Source organism: Alligator sinensis, unplaced genomic scaffold, assembly GCF_000455745.1.
Source record: "Alligator sinensis unplaced genomic scaffold, ASM45574v1 scaffold119_2, whole genome shotgun sequence".
In the NCBI taxonomy this organism is placed as follows: Eukaryota; Metazoa; Chordata; order Crocodylia; family Alligatoridae; genus Alligator; species Alligator sinensis.
The window spans coordinates 114,839-135,641 of record NW_005842242.1 but is presented as its reverse complement, the minus strand read 5'-3'; the positions used below and the strand labels follow the sequence as shown (position 1 = coordinate 135,641).

The 20,803-nt window shown below is 43.5% G+C and overlaps 2 protein-coding genes across 4 annotated transcripts in view; one reads left to right on the top strand and one right to left on the bottom strand.

Annotated features, from left to right (window-relative positions):
- The window catches only part of CENPN (centromere protein N), a gene marked incomplete at its 5' end in the record, with an annotated part of 14,596 nt that extends 4,168 nt beyond the window's left edge, over positions 1 to 10,428 (bottom strand). The window contains 7 exons of the mRNA XM_006027424.3: positions 1,545 to 1,602; positions 2,195 to 2,296; positions 3,739 to 3,915; positions 5,975 to 6,051; positions 7,601 to 7,660; positions 8,409 to 8,454; positions 10,366 to 10,428. Of these exons, the coding sequence (XP_006027486.2) occupies positions 1,545 to 1,602; positions 2,195 to 2,296; positions 3,739 to 3,915; positions 5,975 to 6,051; positions 7,601 to 7,660; positions 8,409 to 8,454; positions 10,366 to 10,428 (583 nt within the window). The remainder of the gene's footprint in view (positions 1 to 1,544; positions 1,603 to 2,194; positions 2,297 to 3,738; positions 3,916 to 5,974; positions 6,052 to 7,600; positions 7,661 to 8,408; positions 8,455 to 10,365) is intronic.
- A 211-nt stretch (positions 10,429 to 10,639) lies between these two features.
- Positions 10,640 to 20,803, top strand: part of CMC2 (C-X9-C motif containing 2) — a 32,305-nt gene continuing 22,141 nt past the window's right edge. Inside the window, exon 1 of one of the 3 annotated variants that reach the window (XM_006027423.3) lies at positions 10,640 to 10,690. The gene's annotated coding sequence lies outside the window, so the exon portion shown is untranslated. The other 2 variants (XM_014521693.2, XM_014521691.2) reach the window with 2 other exon arrangements.

The window sequence follows — 20,803 nt, the reverse complement described above, 5'->3', positions numbered from 1 at the left end:
GGTTTGCATGCAGTGGTGGCTGCTGCCACTGCTCCACATCCAAATGAAATGTCCAACCTGAGTTGAGTTGCTGCTGCTCCGCATCTGGCTGCTGCCCCGGCCCCCCCACCCCCCCCCCCCACCCACCACCCCCCACTGCATCCAGCCAAAAACAGCCGGCTTCAGGTAACTGGAATTTTTAGATACCCAGCACCCGCCATTCCTCAGTTTGGCTGGAAGCACAGAGCTGGCTTTAAAAGAGCCAGCAGTCAGCTAGAGGCAGGCAAGCCGGGGAAGACCAGCACTGGCAGTCATGCCTTCACACCAGAGAAGTTCAATAACTGCCCGAGACCCAACAGGAGGGAAGTGGCTGGCAGAGAGGGCAAAGTTGGTTGGACACAGGCAGTGTACCCCAGAGAGGAGATAGAAGGAGAGCAGTTTGAGTCCGGTCATTTGGAGAAGTGACCAGCAAGAGGTGTGCCAGAGCAAGACCCAGATTGAAGATTTCCTGGAAAGGGGTCCATGACAAGGAGTGGAGGTCCTGTACGTGGGAACATCTAACCGTGAGTTCATCAACAATATGGTTTCCTTCCTAACTTGAGATAAAACCTTACTGAATTAACTGATCTATTACAATGATTGACATCTGAACCTGTAAAAAAGGACTTTGAGCTTATACTGGAGTAACAACCGGTTGATGAAAGGACGGGGTTATAAGGGGAGGTAGGAGCCCCGAGTAAACAGCCATCGATCTCGCCTGAAGATCCTAAACTGTGAGAAGCCTTCCAATCTAAATTAATTAAAATCAAGTTGTGGCGGGCGAGAACAGAGGTGCAGCATAACGGCGCACATATTGAAATAAGCCTTGGCTGTCAAACTAGGCCCCAGAGGGCAAGACCTACATTCTGATGCACCTAATTACACGCTGCCGATTGGGCACCGTACACAGGTGGTCTGAAACACTATAGGAGGAAATAAAGCTTTGTTGAATTGGAATCTAGAAGGGCCTTTAATGATAGCTGGAATTGCTTGACCCTAAGGCCATTTAGATTGGAGGAAAGTGGGAAGGCAGGGGGCAAAAAAAGGACAGGCAGAGCACAGGCACAAATCCAATACACCTTATTGACTGCAAGATTCTAAGTCTTCTACGTGAGGCTTATATGTACCATAAGCTGGTTCCACACACTTAAACAGCTAAAAGAAAAATCTAGAAGTAATGGCATTGAAACAAACTTTAACTCTGCATATATACAGATACATACATACATACATATACACAGATATACGAGGCATGGTCCTCATCCTTAGATCTCTTAAGCCTGGCAGGAGGTTGACAGTGCCCTCATCCCCCACAAAACTAAAGGGTGTTTTTGATGTTTCAGGCATTATGCCTGGGTAGTTGTATGTGAGGACTGTTTCCCAGGTTCAAAAACAGGTTAGACAAACACTTATCCAAGATAGTTTAGATAGGGATGATCCTGTCTTGAATGGATGGTTGGACTAGATGACCTCCCGAGGTCCCTTCCAGCCTACCTTTCTATGATTTTATGCCCACACATACATACCATTTTCTGGAGCAACATTTCTTTCTTGCAGAGGTTTTGGATGATGCGTTTGGAAGGTCTAAGCAAAAAACAAAAAAGGTAATAGGGTTAAACTGATGATAAAACACACAACTGTTTATTTCTAGTTCTAGGAGACATTGCTGGAAACACTTTTTCAGACTTCTCTATGCTGCTTTCTGAAAGTCAGTTTTCTCCCTGCTTTTGCCAACTATAAGAAATTAAGCATCCCAAATTGTATTCTGGGATAATGTTATTCCTCCCATCTCTGATGATACTCAAGAGAATTACTTATTTGAAAGGACTATTTAGATGAACAAAAGACACGCTCAGTTTAAGTTTCCAAGTCAGTACTTTTGGCACAGTGAAGCTGTCATACTACAAAACCACAAGATTCAAATCAGTTTAATTTTAGTTTGGAAAAATATAACTAATTAGAAATGCCTCTAAGAAGCATTAGGTGGGAAACTAAATTTTAGATCACCACTTTAATGTTACCTTATTGAAAGGTTGTCCACCTCAGCACTGCAATACTACTGTAAAATGATGATCTCTTGGAGGAGGTGAATTTTCCCACCTTCTAAGAAGGTTAGAGCTAGGTCTGAAACAAAGAACCAAGACTTATTTTAGAATGAACTTTCAAAGGGGCTCACCTGGCTATACCTCTTAAACACAATATCTTTAAGGGAGTCTAAACAATGGCTTCGTAGCTCCATTTCACGGATGTCACCATAATTGGAAGCAACAATCAGTGCCTTTAAATAAAAATTAAAATAATTTTTATCAGCAGCTCTCAGCCTTTTACAACATGATAAACCTGGCAAGCTTTTTGGGCAAATGCAACGTTTTTAGTAAACTGTTAAGCACAGCAACTGTCACTCACCTAGAATGATTCTTGTATCTGAAAGAAAATATTTAATGAATGGAGAGTCAAGGTTTAAAAAACATGAATGGAACTATTCAAATAATTACAGGCTTCTTAGATTGACAAAATAATGGAATGGCTTATACAGTATGAGAATCTATTAACATTAATCAACATAAGACAGAACATTTATCATCAAACTTACTCAACATCTTATTTCTATTAGATTACAAGCATTGGCAATGAAGAGTACACCAATACAAACACTGACATCTAGAACACATTTGACTTGATGCCACAGCATTCTGATTAATATAGAGAAATAACAACATTAACAAAACACACAATAAAAAGATGTGAAAAAAATGGTTAACTAAGATCTTTAGATACAATTAAACATGGATTTACTGCTAAATATGCTTTTAAGGATGAACCTTTACAGTGCTTCAGAAAAAAAAAGGGGGATAAGCCACCATAAAAATGGAAGCAAAGCATAAGTTCAGTATTGTGCATATTTAGGAATACCTTGATTGTTGTTATGGTATGACCTTCTAATAAATCATTCAAACCTGGAGATTATGTTACCGGAAAGGTAAATTTTCAACCTTCCAAGGTCTCAAACTCTCCTAGTGATCTTAACATTCATATGATTTAGATACACAAAGGTCTATCCATCACCAAAACACTTGAGTTTTCAGCAGTTGCATTACTGAGAACAGTATGAAATGATATTTGCAAGTTGCTTTTATCATTTGAAATTGTGTGTGTATCCAGGGTAAATCACTGCCACACTTCAAAAGTCACAGATGTACAGCACCAGCCTTGGGTGTTCTGTCCTAAAATAAGTGATATGAATAGACCGCAATGCTATGATCCTATATTTGTCAGTTACCATCCACCTTCTGCTCTAAATGTTTTGAAGCTATTGACCTATCCCATGCCTACTCAATTCAATGCAATTTCAATATTCAAAGCAATAGCAACTTGAAACCATGTGCATTCTTCACACTTGCATGTCCATTTCAGATTTATCAGTGACATAGTGATATTTTGGTAAAAGCAGATTTTATGAAATAAATGTTCTGTATAAAGAAACAGCTCAAAGGCACGCACTGTATATGGTATTTACTAATGTCAACATTTGGACATTTACTTTAATGTGGTAATGAGACAGCCACCTATGAAAACACTGACAGTAGGAATTTAACCTAAAGATTGTTTCTAAACCAGTGACATTTCCTGTTATGGTATTTCTTCATACCTTTAAGTTGCCCTTTTTGACAACTACACTATTTAACAAAGATCAGTAACATGGTCAAATTTGCTTCTTACCTGACAAAGCAGAGGCAAGTTGCTCCTATTAATAGATTTTGAAATGAAGGCATAGGGTGTTTGTGAATGATACACAACATAGGTGGCTTTGTATTGGTTTGGTTTTGTATATGAGGTCCCCCAAGCAATTCGAATCCAAATTGCATTATCTTCAAATTCTTTGAAGTTAATAGTCACCTTACAAAAAAAGCAAATTTAGTCAGTCATAAAATTAGGCGCACAAAAATAACAGGGGATACCAGTTAAGGCATGCATTAACACATCCCCATGACCATCTGATAGACCACTGCAGATGAAAGAAAAACAGATCCTGCTGACCTGTCAAGGTTGCATTTATACTCTCAACAAATAGAGTTAAGAGAGTTATCTTCCAAACTGTAGCATCTGCCTTTTATTAACACAAGTAAACACCCTTATCAGTAGGACCTACTTAATTTGCGGTTTCGTGGATTTCAGGAAACCACGAAATCCAGGGTTGTTCCTGAAAAATCAACAACAAAAACTTAATAAAAATAAACTGCTGGTTCCACAATGGGAACCGTGGTGTTCACTGCATGGAGAGGAAAGCACTGACTGGCGTGGTTCCACAAAGGGCAGCAGACAAGATGGCAGCATCCCCCTCACACCTGCTCCTTCTCCTCTCCCCGGGCCTGTCTGCATTGAGGGGTGGGGCTGCATCATGGGCAGCCAGCAATTAACAGCAGCCAACAATCAACGTTGAGGGGTGAGGCTGCATGAACAGCAGCCAGCAGCAATCAAAGATGTTAGCCAGCAACCCCTTTATTGCACCCCCCACCAGGGCCACTGCAAAATGACTTTGGAATTCGAACTTTATGCTATGATCAACCTGTGAAAATTGGTAAATCCCCCTGCAATTTAGGTAGACCCTTACTTATCAGAAACATAAGCAGCTCATTACAAAATTCTTGATTCAGAGATAACAGGAAAGGCAAGGCCTCCTTCAAATACTGATTAAAGGAGTATCATTTCATAGTTCTGAAAACCATATCAGCCCTTGATAGCCATAGGCATCTCCTATTTGAGGTTTAGCTGCTAAACAGTATATAGGTTAAGGACCATCACTTTCTGCTAGGCAATACACGTTGCCTTCAACATTATATTAATAAGTTTTCTACTAAGTCACACAGAATCCAAATAGAATTTGGAGTAGCTATTTGGTCAGAGGCATGTTTGCTCACGTATTATTGCTTAACTGATGATCAATGTGTAGGCCACATGCTAATCCTGAAACACTGCACACTCCTAGTCAAGCAAGGTTCTTTGGGTTGATGTGATATCTGTTATTAGACCAACTAAACTAGTTGGAAAAAAGTTCTTTGCAAGCTTTCAGGCACAAACACCCTTCTTCAAACGTTGGGAGACTCTGCTGCTATTATGAGCTCTCCAAGGTAGAAAAGAAGCTAAAGTGTAACTTTTTACCATCTTGTACCATCTAAATTTTTCCCAGAACCTGACAAAAGGGGCTTTGATCCCGAAAGCTTGCAGAAAAGGACAATTTTCTTGCCATTTTCCAGTTGGTCTAATGAAAGGTATCATTTTAGAACCAAGAGTTCTAGTTTTTTTGTATGCACCCCTCCCATGATGCACAGGTGCTCTCATGGCTGCGGCAGGCATACAGCTCCCGCTGCTAGGTCCCAGAGGCCGCACATGGCTGCACAGAGTTGGCTCGGCCGGCTTGCTGGTGTGCGCCTTCGACCCAGACTGGGCTGGCTTCGTGTTACTCTATAGAGAACACATAAAAAGACTGGCAATTACAATTCCAAGGAGCCCGAAAAGGGCACACCAGCAGGAAGCTGCACGAGGAGACATGGAGCCCGCCCGACTGATGGTATGTGATTCTGTACCATGATGTGTGGCTTCCCACTATTGCTGGAAGCCCCATGTGGAGGCATGGAGCTCACCTGGCCCGATGGTACATGGCTTCTGCCTGCTATGCCGTGAGCCACACATGCTGGTCTAGTTCAAAGGCGTGCGCCAGCAGGCCAGACTGGGCAAGCTCTGTGCCACCATGTGCAGCGCATAATTTTGAATTTTTCTGCACATAATTCCCTGGGGTGTGAAAAGTAAACACCATTACAGAAGCAGACACAATATTTTATTGCATTTCAAACATAAGCACTTGAGAAACCCATAACTTGACCTCAATTTTGTTTCAGTGATGGGACAAAATAGGAAATACCTTCCCATGTCATATGTGGAATTGATGTATTCTTACATTTATCAGGGATGACTGAATTCTTCTCTTAAATTTGCGTTTGAAAGCTGTGAAGTCGAAAATGTCAGTTTCTCCTCCTATAATGCAAACAAGACATCACTTTTTGTAAGCATTGTATTTTGTATTTCATCCTGTGCTAAAGCAAAATGGCATTACAATGATATAGCTTTTAATGCAAAATTAAAAGCTACATGACTGTTAGGCAGATCAAAATAAGTATCATAACAAGTTTTACTTATAGGTAGAGGTGCACTGAAAAAGATTTTCCTGGCTGATACTGATGGCTGATTATTAACCAGCCATATGAGCCAATACCGATCCAATTGTTGATATCCAGCCCGGCAGCTTGGAAAGCAGCGTCCAGCTAGTAAGTCTATGGGGGGTAGAAATTGAGGCCGCCATGGTGAGGGAGGGAGTGGGGCTGGGGCAGGGACAGGCACTGCCCAGTCAGGGCGGAGCCGTGGGCAGTCTGTCCCAGGCGTGTGGCTCCCCAGGCTGCATGCACCCCCAGGAGTGGCATGGGGGGTATGTGCCCCCCAGACTTGCATGAGGGGTGAGGGCAGGCTGCCTGCTGTGGGCTTGGGGCCTTGTGCCCCCCCCGACTTTCCTGCTGGGAGCTGCTCTCCACACCACTGCCTGGTTGTGTTGTTTTAATTTAAGATACTAATATTAAAACAAACAAGTATGACTGGTCATAAACTTTAAATAAGCTTAATAATGGTTAGCCTTGGTGTATCCTTTGCCACTTTCTGATACTGTTGTTTCAGACTAACCTATACTGGTTTCTTGCACTGAAAATATCACCTCAAGGGGAGTCCACTAGTTGATACAAAAAATGCTCCAAATGTATCATAAAAGCATATACTGACCAATGAAGGGTAATTGGAACATTCAAAAGTCTACAAAAAGTTAGATTTTGTAGCAGCCTTTTAAAGAACCAAAAGTAATCCAACATTCTCATTCTATGCTTCAATTACAAAGACAGAAAAAGTCTGTAAAGCTCAAAATTTCTAGAAGTCATGGTTTCCATTGGCTATGTTGGGAAATTCCTCAATCTCTTGGCACCGTCCTGCCTTAGTCCTCTCTCATCCAATGAGGCAGAACTGTTAGCTAAATAGAAAAAAATATATATAGGCGGGTAGAAAATCACGCTTGATAGACCATAGCGCTGCACTGGTGGTGATGGCTAACACTTCTGCAGTTAACCTTTTCCACTGAATCTGGCAGAAAGGGTTTGGGCTGTGCATTCACGGAGAGCGTTGGCCCTTTGTCCCAGTGCTCGATAGCCTTGACTCGCTCAGGGCTGACCATTCAAGTCCCCTATTCCCTCCCTCAAGGTCTACTTTAGAAGTAAAAATTGTACACTTTGATGGAGGGCTGGAGGTGCCTTCGACAAATTCCTTAAGCTTATGTTTAACGATACATCACGTATCTCCATGTATAGCATCTGACTGGAGGCAGATGATATAATAAATACTGAGTGACCTTCCTGCCACTTTAATAGAAAAAGTGGTATCTGCACACGGAGGGATGAACCTCTTTGGACTGCTGTATATTACTAAGACCAAGAAGAATGAGAATCCTGTAGAGGTCCTGTAGAGAATCTTTGAGAAAAATCTTACATACCTGTTGCTTTGGTCATTTGGTAAACCGTCCAAACCCTTTTGTTCTGAAAGGTATGGTTGTCTGGGGAAATAAAAGTTGCCCAAAAGAGTGATGCACAAATAATTTTTTTTTGACTAAACTATTTCCATACATTATTTAAAATCAGATTCCTTTCAAAACTTCCCTAACACCAAATATATTCTAATCTAGAAGTAAAAATAGAGATTTTTTTTATATAAGAGGCATGAAATCCTCTTGTAATTTGACTTCAGCAATTAATGGAAAGATAAACTCCTTCTAATTCACCAAACTGCAGCAAGTGCAATGTATAAATTACTGTAACTCATTCTTAAATCAAATTTAAAAATTCAGGATTTGGAAAAACTTGACAATCCTAGACTATACAGAGCTCTCAAAGTAGTTGAGAATGCAGTTGAAGCCATACACAACAACATTTGACAAGAGAAATCCCTGAACCAGCTATTATCTACATAAAATTAATATTACGTTTGTAGTTCCATGTAAATTATTAGGCAATGGTGATTGTTCCAGATGTCACTGTCCAAATTAAACTTCAAAAACCACCACTGGGGAGAATTTGAAATACATTTTATTTGACCCATGACCTTGATGTTCCACATGATTTGAAACTTCTATTTGAATATTTTCTCATGTGTTTTCTAATCTAGAAATGGGAAGATAAGATCAACCAGTTTTGTTGTACAAAAAATATTTTTAAAACACTAAACACACTTAAAAGACAAATCAACTGCTTATACAACAACCATAAATGTCAAGCAAAGTAAAAAGAAACAACACTTTTACTTACAAACAATGTCTAGAACTGCTGCTTCCTTTATACTTGCAAGGTTTTCCTGAAAAAATATTGATAGTACAAGGTAAATCATAGGGCCGTAAGTTTTCATGGAGCTACATTAAAATAGCAATTCAAAGAAACTTACAATTTAGTCCCAGGAATAGATATCGTTTAAAAGAAAACATAAATTAAAGTCCACAGCATGCAAGGCCTTTTCCAAAGTAAAAAGGCAAGATGATCCCAGTCTCAAATAGCATCCAGAATAATGATACCTTAAGCTAACACTCTTCTACCAAAACAAAGCATTTTTTCATATTTAAAAAATGAAAAACAGTAAGAACCCTCCTGAAGTGCACAGTCTATTTGGGATTCAATAACTCAGCAAAAAAAGTGTCTTTCTAGAGATACAGAGGTATAAGTTAAAATCTCCCTTTTGACTTGCACCAAATGCTGCCCTCAAGACAGCCAGGTGTAAAAGGATACCCAATGACAGCCTAGGAGTCAGATTCTGCTGGACACGATGCTAGACCAGGGGTGGGCAAAACGTGGCCCATGGGCCAGGTGCGGCCGGCCAGGCCATTCTATCCGGCCTGTGGGTTCCCTAAAAAATTTAGAAAATTCATACTTATCTGCCCCTGGCTGCCGGTCATGCAGCCCTCGATGGCTTGCCGAAACTCAGTAAGTAGCTCTCCGCCTAAAATAATTGCCCGCCCCTGTAGTCCCTGTGTGCCACCACCTACAAAATCTGTCATGTCTTAACCCTAGCCTGAGGGGTCACACAGGGTCAGTGGCTCTTTAACTTAAGTACTCCTTCTGGAGAGACTGCAATTTAAGTATTTCAGACCTGTGTTAATGTTTACAACAGTAATTCTCAGCCAGGCCGAAACCAGCAGGTAGTTAAGTTTAAAATGAACACAAGGAAGTTCTTTTTCACCCAGTGCGTTGTTAGCACGAAACTCGTTGCCACCAGACGTGGTGGAAACTGACAGTTCACAGCCAGATGCAAAAGGGGCTTGAATATGTTCTTAGAGCAGCAGTTGTCAACCGGGGGTACTTTGAAGGCCCCAGGGGGTCTGTGGTAACCGCTGCGCACTGTACCACCGCTAGGGACTCCCTGTTTTTCAACTGGCTGCTGGGGGTACACCCACCAAAAAAAAGGTTGAAGACCCCTGTCTTAGAGGAAAGGGGCATCAGCAGCTATTGAGCACGAGATTTAGGGGCATGGCCTCTGACTCAGAGCTTCCTAGACCAGGGAGGCTGCAAGTACGAGAAGAACAGTGGGAGAAGCCCAGCTCCATCTCCCTTCCCGCATCCGCTCCCTGCCGCTGTGCGACACCTGAAACTGGACCTAGGTATGACCCAACAGCTGGCACCGCACAAGGCTGGCACTGTTGGGGGCGGGTACAAACACGACCCGCAAGATACACCTAGAGATTTCCAATAGGAGTCCACAGCTGCAGCTTCGGTTCGACGCAAGAGCAACAACCGCTCTATGATCTTTTCGAGGCCAAGCAAGCGAAGAGCTGGCATTTCCCAAGGCGGGGCCAGGCAGGTTGAGAAGGGCCAGGTTCGGCACTGGGCTTCTACGGGCGGCAGTCCTGCCAGGTGTACGATAACGATCGTCTCGATATCACGATTTCAACCTCCGCACAATCCTTAACGATACAACAGGTCAAAACGCACGATCAATCTTTGAGGCAGCACGTGCAAAACCCAAGTCTCTCTCAGGGAGCCAGTCGTAACCCACCTGCTCGCCACCAACAAAAGAAATGTCCCGCTCGGCAATATCGAGGGCAGACCGCGAGCGATACCAAGGAAGTAAGACGACGACTTATTTTCATACTTTTCCACCTCGTTGGGATGCTTCCCGTACAACGGTGTCGTGCTTAAGGAGGGCGGGCTTGGAGAGGAAGGAGCCCGCCCGGCCCGATAAACAGGCCGCCCCGGTAAGGCCCAGCACCGCGCTCACCTGGCAGAGCTGCACCACGGCCTCGGCGATCGCCTCCTTCAGCGGCCGCATGTCCAGACGCCGTTACTGGGGGGGGCCTTCCCCTTCCCCTTCCCCCGGCCCCGCCGCGCCCCTCACTCGCTCACCCGCCCGCCGCACCCCGGCTGCGCCGCCCGCGCGCCGCCATCTTCCTCGCGCCAACCGCCGCCGCTCGAACCAGCCAATCCGGCGCCTCAGCGCGTTGGGACCACCCAATCAGCGCGCGGCCCGGCCCCGTTCAGCTGTGACCCGTGACGCCAGTTCCGGACCGCCAGCTGCATCCGGGTCACGTCCCCTGCCCAGTGAGGTGAGAAGCTGCAGCCGTTGGGGTGGGGGGGTGACACTTCCTTTCCGCACTCAAGGAGGCAGCGAGCACCAGTGGTTTCTCCCCCTTCCCGGGGCCCGTTGTTTCCCTTCAGTACAGGCATCCCTGCCCGAGCACCGGCTCCCTGAACCGGGGAGCGGCCTACAGGTCTCCTTTCGGGCACGCTCCTTGTTGAACGCGGCTCGTGTAAGAGTCGATTCAGGCCGTGGCGAGCAGCCCCTTGGGCCTGTGGCTGGGTGGGCGGTGCCACCGGGCCCAATCCAGCCCCTCTATCCAGCGCATGGGGGTGGGTGCAGCTGGGGCCCTGTGTCGTTGTGTGGCAGGGCGCTGCCTCATCTGGCTGCCCAGCAAAGCACCTGGCCTCAGCCCGGAGCCGATCTAGATGTGTCTAGCAGCAGCCCAGGTTAGCCAATTCGGTAGCTGAGAGTGATAGCAGTGTTAATTCCCTGGCCTGTGAGGACCCCCGTAGGCTGGGGGCCGAGCACCCCTTGGTGAAACTGCCAGCAAGAAAAGATCACGTCTGTTCCACGTACGCTCTGATGCTAAAGAATTACTAGCAAGTAAATACAAAAAAACTAGAACTCTTGGTTCCAAAATGATACCTTTTATGAGACCCAACTGGGAAATCGCAAGAAAACTGTCCTTTTCTGCAAGCTTTTGGGATCAAAGTCCCTTTGTCAGGCTCAGGGAAAAGTACAGATGGTACAAGATGGCAAAAAGTCCCCATCGGTAGGAAATAAACTTAATTTTTGCACAGAGGGAGCTGCAGGTGGAAGGCTGTCCCTCGGGGTCCATGCCAGTGTCTCTGTGAGCTGTGCCGAGTAGCTCTTTGATGTGTAGATCAGGTAGGATTCCTCCCCTGGAGGTGTCCGACAGCAGGCAGGGAGGTAGAAAATTTTCCTTGTTCTGCAGTGACCTTTCAAATCCAAAATCGGCTAAAATGTGGCATCTTCCATGTTTTGACGTTTCCATGTAGCGAGTAAGTAAAACTCGCAAGGAGCACCCACATATAAAAGCTGTGATATGCTGGAAGTTGGAGCATGTGCATAGGCTCTTATATGCATGTATCAAACACACTTCTCTTCCTATTCCCTGCCAAATTTCAATACAGAGAAGTTAGGGCCAAATTCTTCCACCTTGACTCCTGTTAAAATCTGATTTTTACTGTGGAATTAAGGCTGAACTGCAGGATCCCGTGGCTAATTTATCCAAGATTCAGCCTGATTTCCGTAGAAACTAGTGCAAACAAACGGCTTGGGCTTCTGAATTGGTTACAGAATAGAAATTGAATTGTCATTTTGTTTGATGAACTTTTAAGGAGCATTTCTTTCTTTTTTTTTTTTTTTTTTTAAAGAACTATAAATATAAAGTCAGTAGTGAATGAGGCCCTGCAATAGGATACCACTGAGACCTGCTGACATGCTAGTATCTGCAGGGAAAAATGTGTTTTGTTGCCATGGGGTTGAGCAGAAAAAATTTTTGTTTTGTGGGAAGTTGAAGGACCAAACTTAACTTGTGTATGATAATTGGGCAAAAACCTGCCCCCAGTTTGAAATTAAAAAAAAAAGTTACACACACATGTATGTGTGTGTGTGTATGGATGTACTTAAGTTGCAGTGAGAGAGAATTTTTCGTGGCATGCAGAGCTGCTTTTACAGACATCTTGCGGTGGCCCCACCTCTCAGCAGTGATTGTGGAGGGGCCTTGGTGCTGATCTTTATTGCTGGCTGCCCTTTGTGCGGCCCCACCCCTCAGCGCTGATTGGCGGAGAGGCCCCGGTGGAAGGGAGGACAGAAGAGGGGGCAGCTGCCATCTTTGCTGCTCTTCATTATGCCCCGTCAGCTAGCGCCTTCTCCTCCTGCAAGCTGAGGCTAAAACTTTTTTCTTAATCAACTATAAAATTCATTTTTTGGGGAAGTTTCCAGGATGGAAATGATTTATTACAGTGATATCACATTCTGCTGCTTCTAGCCATATAGCATTTAAGAAGATTGGCTCCTTCTCTGTATCTAGATTGCAGTCTTCTCTGCAGACACTTATCTCTCATCTCAGCGCTAGCATTTTCTTCTTTGGCCTTGAAAGTAGTTGTGCTGCTGGAATGGACTTTGCTGAAAAAATGCTAGAATTATCTTCCTGGTTGCTTATTCTCTTCATGTCTTTCATGAAGTACCTGCTGGGGAGCCAGCATTTTATTTTATTAAGTTTTTTTGTTGATTTTGCAGACAATCCCAGATTTCGTAGTTTCTGTGAAACCACAAATTAAGTAGATTTCTATTTATATAGGGTGGGATACGAGTGGTACTGAATATAGACTGCTGGTCGAGACTGATTAGTGAGGATGCCAAATTGTTGATCTGAGAGACGTTCAGCTAACAAATAGTTTAGGTCCAGAATATAATTCTTCTCGTGTCAGAGTTTTGTATAACATAATATAATCGTGAATTAAATAATGTTTAAAAGCACATTTTATTTTGTTTTGTTTTTAAAGAAACTTTCTTCAGTGATAAATGTGACAGCACTGTTATTGGGAATTTCAAAAAACAGAACTGATAGGTCTACTTCCTGTATCAAGTACAAATGATAAATTATATCAGTGGAGAAAGTAAAAATGGGGTATAGTTGTTTCTCTAGTGTTGACAGTAATGCTTGCTTCTCATGATTACTGTGCCACCTTGTGGACATCTTTATTCTTTTTTTGGAGCTTACTATAAATTGTTCTAAGATAATTTTATGAAATGTGAAAGCTTAATACAATAAAATAGTACCATTTTCTAATTTAGATTTTACATTTACTGATTTATGCTTTATAAAATACAAAATAATTTTATAAAAATAAAAATGTGGGTTTCTGTTTTGATACATGTTTGACTATAGATTGACATACAGGATTCATCTTTCATACAGATGTACCAGGAATAGTGTTGCTAAGAATCTATGAATCACTTAATTGTTCTTGTGTTGTGTTAACTAGTGTCATAAGCGAATCAGTAAGTGAGACAAGTTCTCCTTCCAGTCTAACCTAGAGTACATGGTGTTAAAAAAAACAACTAGATGAACTCAGGTATTTTCTGTTTTTAGCATAAGTCTTTGCAAAAATTCTCTCTCATCTCTGCTACTGTTGAACAAATAGGATTCACCCCCTTAGCATTTTAGCATCGTATGTTTTCAGTACATACTCAGGCAGACAGAACACTCTTCTTCCTCTATAATCCGTATTTAAAAAAAAAAAGTGCTCATGAATGGTGCCAAATTAATAGTCCTGAATTTGTGAAATTGTTCAGAGAACACACATTGCAGTGTCAGCTGTGCCTCCTCCTTGATGCATAGTCAGCATGCCTCAGTTAACTGTACAAGTTCCTCTACCAGTGAGATGCATGCCTTTACCACAACAACTGGACTGAGGTAACTAATTCACTTAACACAGGGTGCTTATACACAAGCAGCAAGGCTGCTCCAACACACTGGAATTCCAGCATGTTAACAGCTGGAGCATGGCAATTGCTGTGTTCCCACAGTCTCCTGCGCCTCGTGTATTAGCATCCCCGCGCTTAAAAATGGTGTCATGGGCGCTTGAACTAAAGTTTGTTTGACGAGCTTTAGTTCAGTGCCCCTGCCACCATTTTAAAGCACAGGGAAATTGATACACAAGGCATGGCAACACGTTAATTAGATTGGCTTTCGGAACTGCTCTAATTAAAGCGCCGTTTTGGAGAACGTGTAAAAGTGCCCACAGACATCTGAAGAGGTGCCCTGCACTAATGACTTCTGGTTGCTAGTGGATTTGGTGCAGCAACTTCAAGTGAGAGATGGTTTCCTCTTATTAGTTCCCTACTGTGAGATCTTTATTCTACTCTTTAGGTGACCTACCTGTGAATGAGTGTTGGGAATGTTATAAGATGCATGTTGGAGAAGTAGCTACCACAAATAAAAAATGTATTGGAGGCACACTCCCAGTAATACATATAGCAGCATGGCAGTCTCAGAGAAACAAAGTAGCTGTTCTTTGTGGCTTCGATAGGTGAAATCCTTTTTTAAATCTTTGTTGCTTATTCTTTGCTATCATGTCTTAATTATACTTTCAAGTCAAGTCCTATAATGGAAAAAATTCTTGTTTTTAAAAAGGATTAATTACCTCGTGTTGAGAGGGAGAAGTCACCGGCAAAAATGCTCTAGCTTTGTGAAAGCGTATGTAGACTGTCTCTCTAGGATAGTATGCAAAAAGCTTAAACTGTGGCCTTACAAAGGGCCACAGCTGTGAGGGCCACTGATGGCAAAGGCAGGGAGTGGAGACAGCTTAGAGGAAAAGTAGGTCTCCTCTCCAGATTTGTAAGAGGTCAGTTGTTTGTAGGTGGCAGAAAGGGCACTACTTGCGCTTTTTTACATTTGCCGTGGCATTATATAGCTCAGGCAAAGGACGTGTAGGACTTACGGGCCCTGGAGAAAAGGACTGGAAGAGATTGTTTGATCCCTTAGCAGAGAGCATGAGTTGTGAAATGCAGCCGACAAGGGCAGGAACTGATTGTGCTGTGGATTAGCCTAGTGAACTGTTCGTTATGGTGTAATTAATTAGATACAAGAAGGGGTGGAACACAAACCAGATTGTATGTTGTGTGGAGGACAAGTATCGCTGGGGTACAGAAGAGGGGAAACTGGGAAGTGGTGGGACACTGGGAAGGAGAGGCCCTTGCTACTGTACTCCTCATTAACAAGTTATGTAATACAGCTTCCTTTTCTGTGGTAGAAAAAGCCTTTCTGCATTTGGCCTTCAGATACCATGAGGATGTGTCCTATATAAGAGTCGAGTGTTTGTTTGGGTTTTTTTGCCCCTTTCCTTATCTCTAAGTACTTAATCACTTCCTGGGGTATGCCAACTAGGGGAAGGTATTGTCAGTTCTTCTGTTTAGTATTCAGCTAAGTTCTCTCTCGTTAGGTTTCCTTATTTTTTATCAGTTTGGATCATGAGTTTTGTAATAACTACCTCATAATTTAACTCTAAACCCTAACAGTTTGGGGAAAAACGGCCAAAGTAATGAAGCTGAAGTAATTATAATTAATATTAAAGTATAAGCCACTGTAGAATGAATGGTTTCTTGTTATTTAATATGACTTTATTAATAGTTCTTGCCAGGCACTTTGTTTTTCTGAAACAGTTAGAGCTAAAACAGTGTCTTTTTTCTTAATTAAGTATAAAGATTCATATTCTTTTAGAAGTTTCCAGGATGGAAATAAATTATTTCAGTGATATCATGTTCTGCTGCTTCTAGCTATATAGCATTTAAAAAGATTGGCTCCTTCTGTGTATCTAGATTGCAGTCTTCTCTGCAGACACTTATCTCTTATCTCAGTGCTAGCAGTTTCTTTGGCCTTGACAGTAGTTGTGCTGCTGGAATGGACTTTGCTGAAAAAATGCTAGAATCCTCTTCCTGGCTGCTTATTCTCTCCATGTCTTTCATGAAGTACCTTTACGGGCAAGGTCAGCTCCCAGACCGCTGCACTTGGCATCACAGTTTAGGGAGGCGGTAAGTAGCCAACAGTTTGGGGGGGTAGGGGGCAGGTTAGGGACTATTTGGATGTGTACAAGTCCATGCAGCCAGACATGATGCACTTGAGGATGCTGAGGGAGTTGGCCGACGTGACTGAAAACTTGTGGTGATTGGGAGAGGGTCCTGGATGATTGGAAAAGGGCAAATATAGTGCCCATCTTTAAGAAAGGGAAGGAGGATCTGGAAAACTATTAGTCAGCCTCACTTCAGTCCCTGGAAAAATCATGGAGCAGATCCTCAAGGAATTCATTTGTAAACACTTGGAAGAGGAGAATGATTAGGATCAGTCAGCGTGGATACACCAAGGGCAAGTCATGCCTGACCAATCAGATTGCCTTCTATGATGAGATAACTGGCTCTGGCAGGGAAAGCAGTGGGCATGATATATCTTGACTTTAGCAAGGCTTTTGATATGGTCTCCACAATAGTCTCTCAAGCAAGCTAAGGAAGTATGGGTTGGATGAATGGATTGCAAGGTGCATAGAACACTGGCTGGGTCATCAGGCACAAAGGGTAGTTATCAATGGCTCAATGTCTAGTCAGCAGCCGGTATCAAGTGGAATGCCCTACGGGTCAGTCCTGGGGCCAGTTTTGTTCAATATCTTCATCAATGACCTGGAAGATGGGATGGAGTGTACCCTCAGCAAGTTTGCAGATAATACCAAGCTGTGGGGAGTAGTAGATACACTGGAGGGTAGGGCTTGAATTCAGAGACATAGAAAAAATTGGAGGATTGGATCGAAATCTCATGAGGTTCAACAAGGACAAGTACAAAGTCCTGCATTTTGGATGGAATAGTCCCATGCACTGGTACAGACTGGGAGCTGACTGGCTGGGCTGCAGCTCTGCAAAAAAGGACCTGGGGGTTACAGTGGACAATAAGATGAATATGAGCCAGCAGTGTATCTATGTTGCCAAGAAAACTAACAGCAGACTTGGCTGCATCAGTAGGAGTCAGCAAAGCAAGAGAACTGATGGTTCCTCTTTATTCAGCACTGAGGCCACATCTGGAGTCCTGTGTCCAGTGTCCTGTCGTGTCCGTCCCCCCCCCGAAAGGATGTGGACAAGTTGGAGAGAGTCCAACGGAGGGCAACGAAAATTGTGAGGGGCTGGGGAACATGACTTCTGAGGGGAGGCTGAGGAAACTGGGCTTATTTAATCTAGAGAAGAGAAGGCTGAGAGGGGATTTAATAGCAGCCTTCTCACTTCAATAGCAATGGGGTTTGAAAGAGGATGGAGCTGGACTGTTCTCAGTGGTGGCAGATGCCAGAACAAGGAGCAGTGGTTTCAAGTTGCAGCAAGGGAAGTTTAGGTTAGATATTAGGAAAAACTTCCTCATGAGGAAGGCAGCAAAGCACTGGAACAGGTTACCCCTGGAGGTTGTGGTGTCTTCTTGCTTGGAGGTTTTTAGGACCTGGTTAGACAAAGCCTTGGCTGGGATAATTTAATTGGGGGTGGTCCTTGTTTGAGCAGAGCTTTGGACTAGATGACCTCCTGAGATCCATTCCAAATGATTCATCATTTCCTCTTGCTTCCACTGTAGCAAATGAAATGTTGAAGTGCCTTTGCCTTTAATACGTTTTCAACATTTTGCCCACTTTATGAGCTTTAGGTTTTCACCATTGCTCTGCTGACATTTGTGGCCTTGTGTACTCACTTGCCTGCTGCTCTCAATGCATGGGAAAAGCAACCTGACAATCTACAGAGCCGTCATCTTGTGCTTTTGTAAATCCTTCCTTAAAATCTTTCTGCTGTGATGCTTGCAAATTACTGCTTCCTGGCATCGGATAGGCAAGTGATGAACTGAAACTTCTAGTTTGCTTTCAGATTCTCTTCTCAATATTACCTCCTATCCATGCTTTTATTCTCTTTCCATTTAGTCTACCAGTCTCATCTTTTTCTGACACAGATTTCTAAGATTTTGAAGGCAGGGCATGTCTGCGTGTGTCTGACAGCACTCCAAGCAAGGGGCCCTGCCCCTTGCTTGAGATTCCTGGGAACTGCTATTATACAGGCAGTCTTTTAAAATATTAATATTTCATAACGTTTTTTTCTGTAAATAGTCTGTTTCTAATGACAGTAGAAGCTGGCTCATTTGTATTCAGGTTCTCAGCCTACTTAGTTTTTAGTGGGTTGCCAAATTAAGGGTGAGCCATTCAGCTATTTGTTGCAGGTTTTGCTTCAAAGGGCACCACTTCTCCACTCAGATGGAGCTCATCATCAGTGGTCCCGCCTAGCTGACTTGGGAAGTGGTGCCCTTTGTAATAAAAGTCCTGCACAGTGTTTTGCTGCAGCTCCTTCTACCCCTGGTTACTTCTCGAAGCCTCATCTTCATAGGGGAGGAGGAACCTGATCCTGTAAAGCAGCGCGGGGCCAGCCTGTTTGGCAGGCTTGTCATATATTAGCCCCACATGCAAGTGCCACTCTGATCGCCTTCCCCTGCCCCATCTGCTGCACTGTTTTCTGCTCCCTGCCCTGTCTGCTGCTGTGTTCTCTTATCCCTCCCTGATCTGCCTCATGCCACACACACAGACTGCCTGTGCTACAGGTTGGCCATCCCTGCTGCAGAGTATATGGGGATGCTGTAATCTGTCATATGGGTCTGGAAAGCTGTGTGTATTTTCCCTTTTTGTAGCAGTCCTTGTCTTCCTGACAATCAGAAGCTACAGCTTTTGATGCTCAGTCTTGTTTGCCTTTGCTTTTTTCATTATTTCTGTTCAGTAACTGCTCAGCTGAGCCATCATCCTGAATGAGTTCTTTTCATGTGATACTGAATATGTTGGAAAACGCATGTATGGATGCATATGGATTAGAATTGCAAAGGCATGTTTAGGATATGCTTTTGCTTTGTAGAGCTAAGCTTGTTTATTAGGGATGTGTTTCTTAATTGGTGTAATGGATGGACCCTGAGGGCACACAAGGGGAGGGGGTGAGGAATTGGAGTAACTACCTCTTTTCTTCCTCCCTTCCCAAAGTTACCATTGTGTCAGGCTGCCACATGCTAAAATGCCATATTGCTCTACATGGGAAGGAGGCATCTTTGTGTAGCACTCTGGGGGAGCTAATTGTTTTCTAGAGGCAATGGTAAGGAGCCAGCCCGAGGTGCCATGTTATCCTGTTTCCAGTTGGACAGGTGGAGCTGTCCACAGTGCACTGCAGTAAGCAGGCCACACTAGATAACCTCTGGTGGTGGAGGCTGTGTTGTTCACTTTGCAGGTATAAAGCTGGCTTCAGGGTCAGTAAGGCAGAGAACTGCTGTTTTGGGGCAAAAGCAGTTTTTATAAAAAGGCTTGCAACCTAATTTAGTTGGGTGTTCCCTTGCTTTCTGGGTGATCCTGTTTGTTAATTGAGACCAACTTGTGTTTTCCCTTCTCCTCCCTCCATTCCTTTAAGTCCTCTTGTCATTAAGACCAAATGTTTTTTCTCTGTGCCCCTTGGACAGTGTGCAGCATTAAAATTTAATATCCTAAATGCTCAAATCTGATTCCATCCTTTCACTTGGTTCCTCTTGGTAGGTCCATATGAGTAATATTTTCTTGAAACCCGTTTTCTAGTTTGGTAAGTGAAGGCAAAAAAGGACACTGTAGGCCAGGGGTAGCAACCCCCAGGACACATGCTGAGCATGGCACACAAGGCCATTTTGCTTGGCACACCACCACCAGCCCGGACTCTAAGCAACTGCTACCAGCCATAGAGCCTGGGCTGCTCCCAGCAGGCGGCTGGGAGGCTGCAAGCCCTGCTGCAAGCAGACCAAGCTCCATAGGCTGGCTGCAGCCTGGAGGCTACAAACAGCTGCCTCAGGCTCCGGCATGTCAGCACTCTGGCACCTTCCAAGGTAGACCTTGTGGTTTTTTTGGCACTCCAGCCAAAAAACATTGCCTACCCCTGCTGTAGGCCTTAGTAAATTTACAGTTCAGATTCTGGAGATGTGCTTTATTTTGGATGCTGGACAGTAGTCAACACCTGTTAAAGGTGATAGTTTCTCTGCATACCTGCTCTGGCTTTGAAGTTCCTGGTAGGTAAGATGTCTCTTCTACTTGCTTCATGTTATTTAAGGGAGCACACAGGAAATGAAGTTCCTGCCTGCATGGTGCTCAGTTTTGATTTGGTCTGTTCAAGATTGTATAGGACTGGAAACTGGTTCAAGAAGTCAGAAATAAAATGTTCTCCCTCTCTGCTTTGCGTTACAGTGAAACTCCTAGTGTATATTTTTAGCTTCGTTTGATATTTTCAACCAAATTTGTCACATGCCTGTAATGCGCATTACGCTTTGCCAAATGTGTAGAGGAAAAATATGCAAAATTAACCTCTTTTAGATAAGATTGTTTAAAGAGAGATCTCAGGAGCTGCCTGTGTGTTCTGCCTCCTCAGCAGTTAGCACAGTCCCTTGAAATATACCAGCGCCTTTAAATAAATATAGGGAGTTAATCTTTAATACTTCTCTCCAAATAATCACTTCATATATTAATGGTGTTTGCCTAGCATTTTACAGCCCATTTTTCTCCCAGAGCAATTGCTCTACTTTCCTAATATTATTCTTGTACTTTACTAC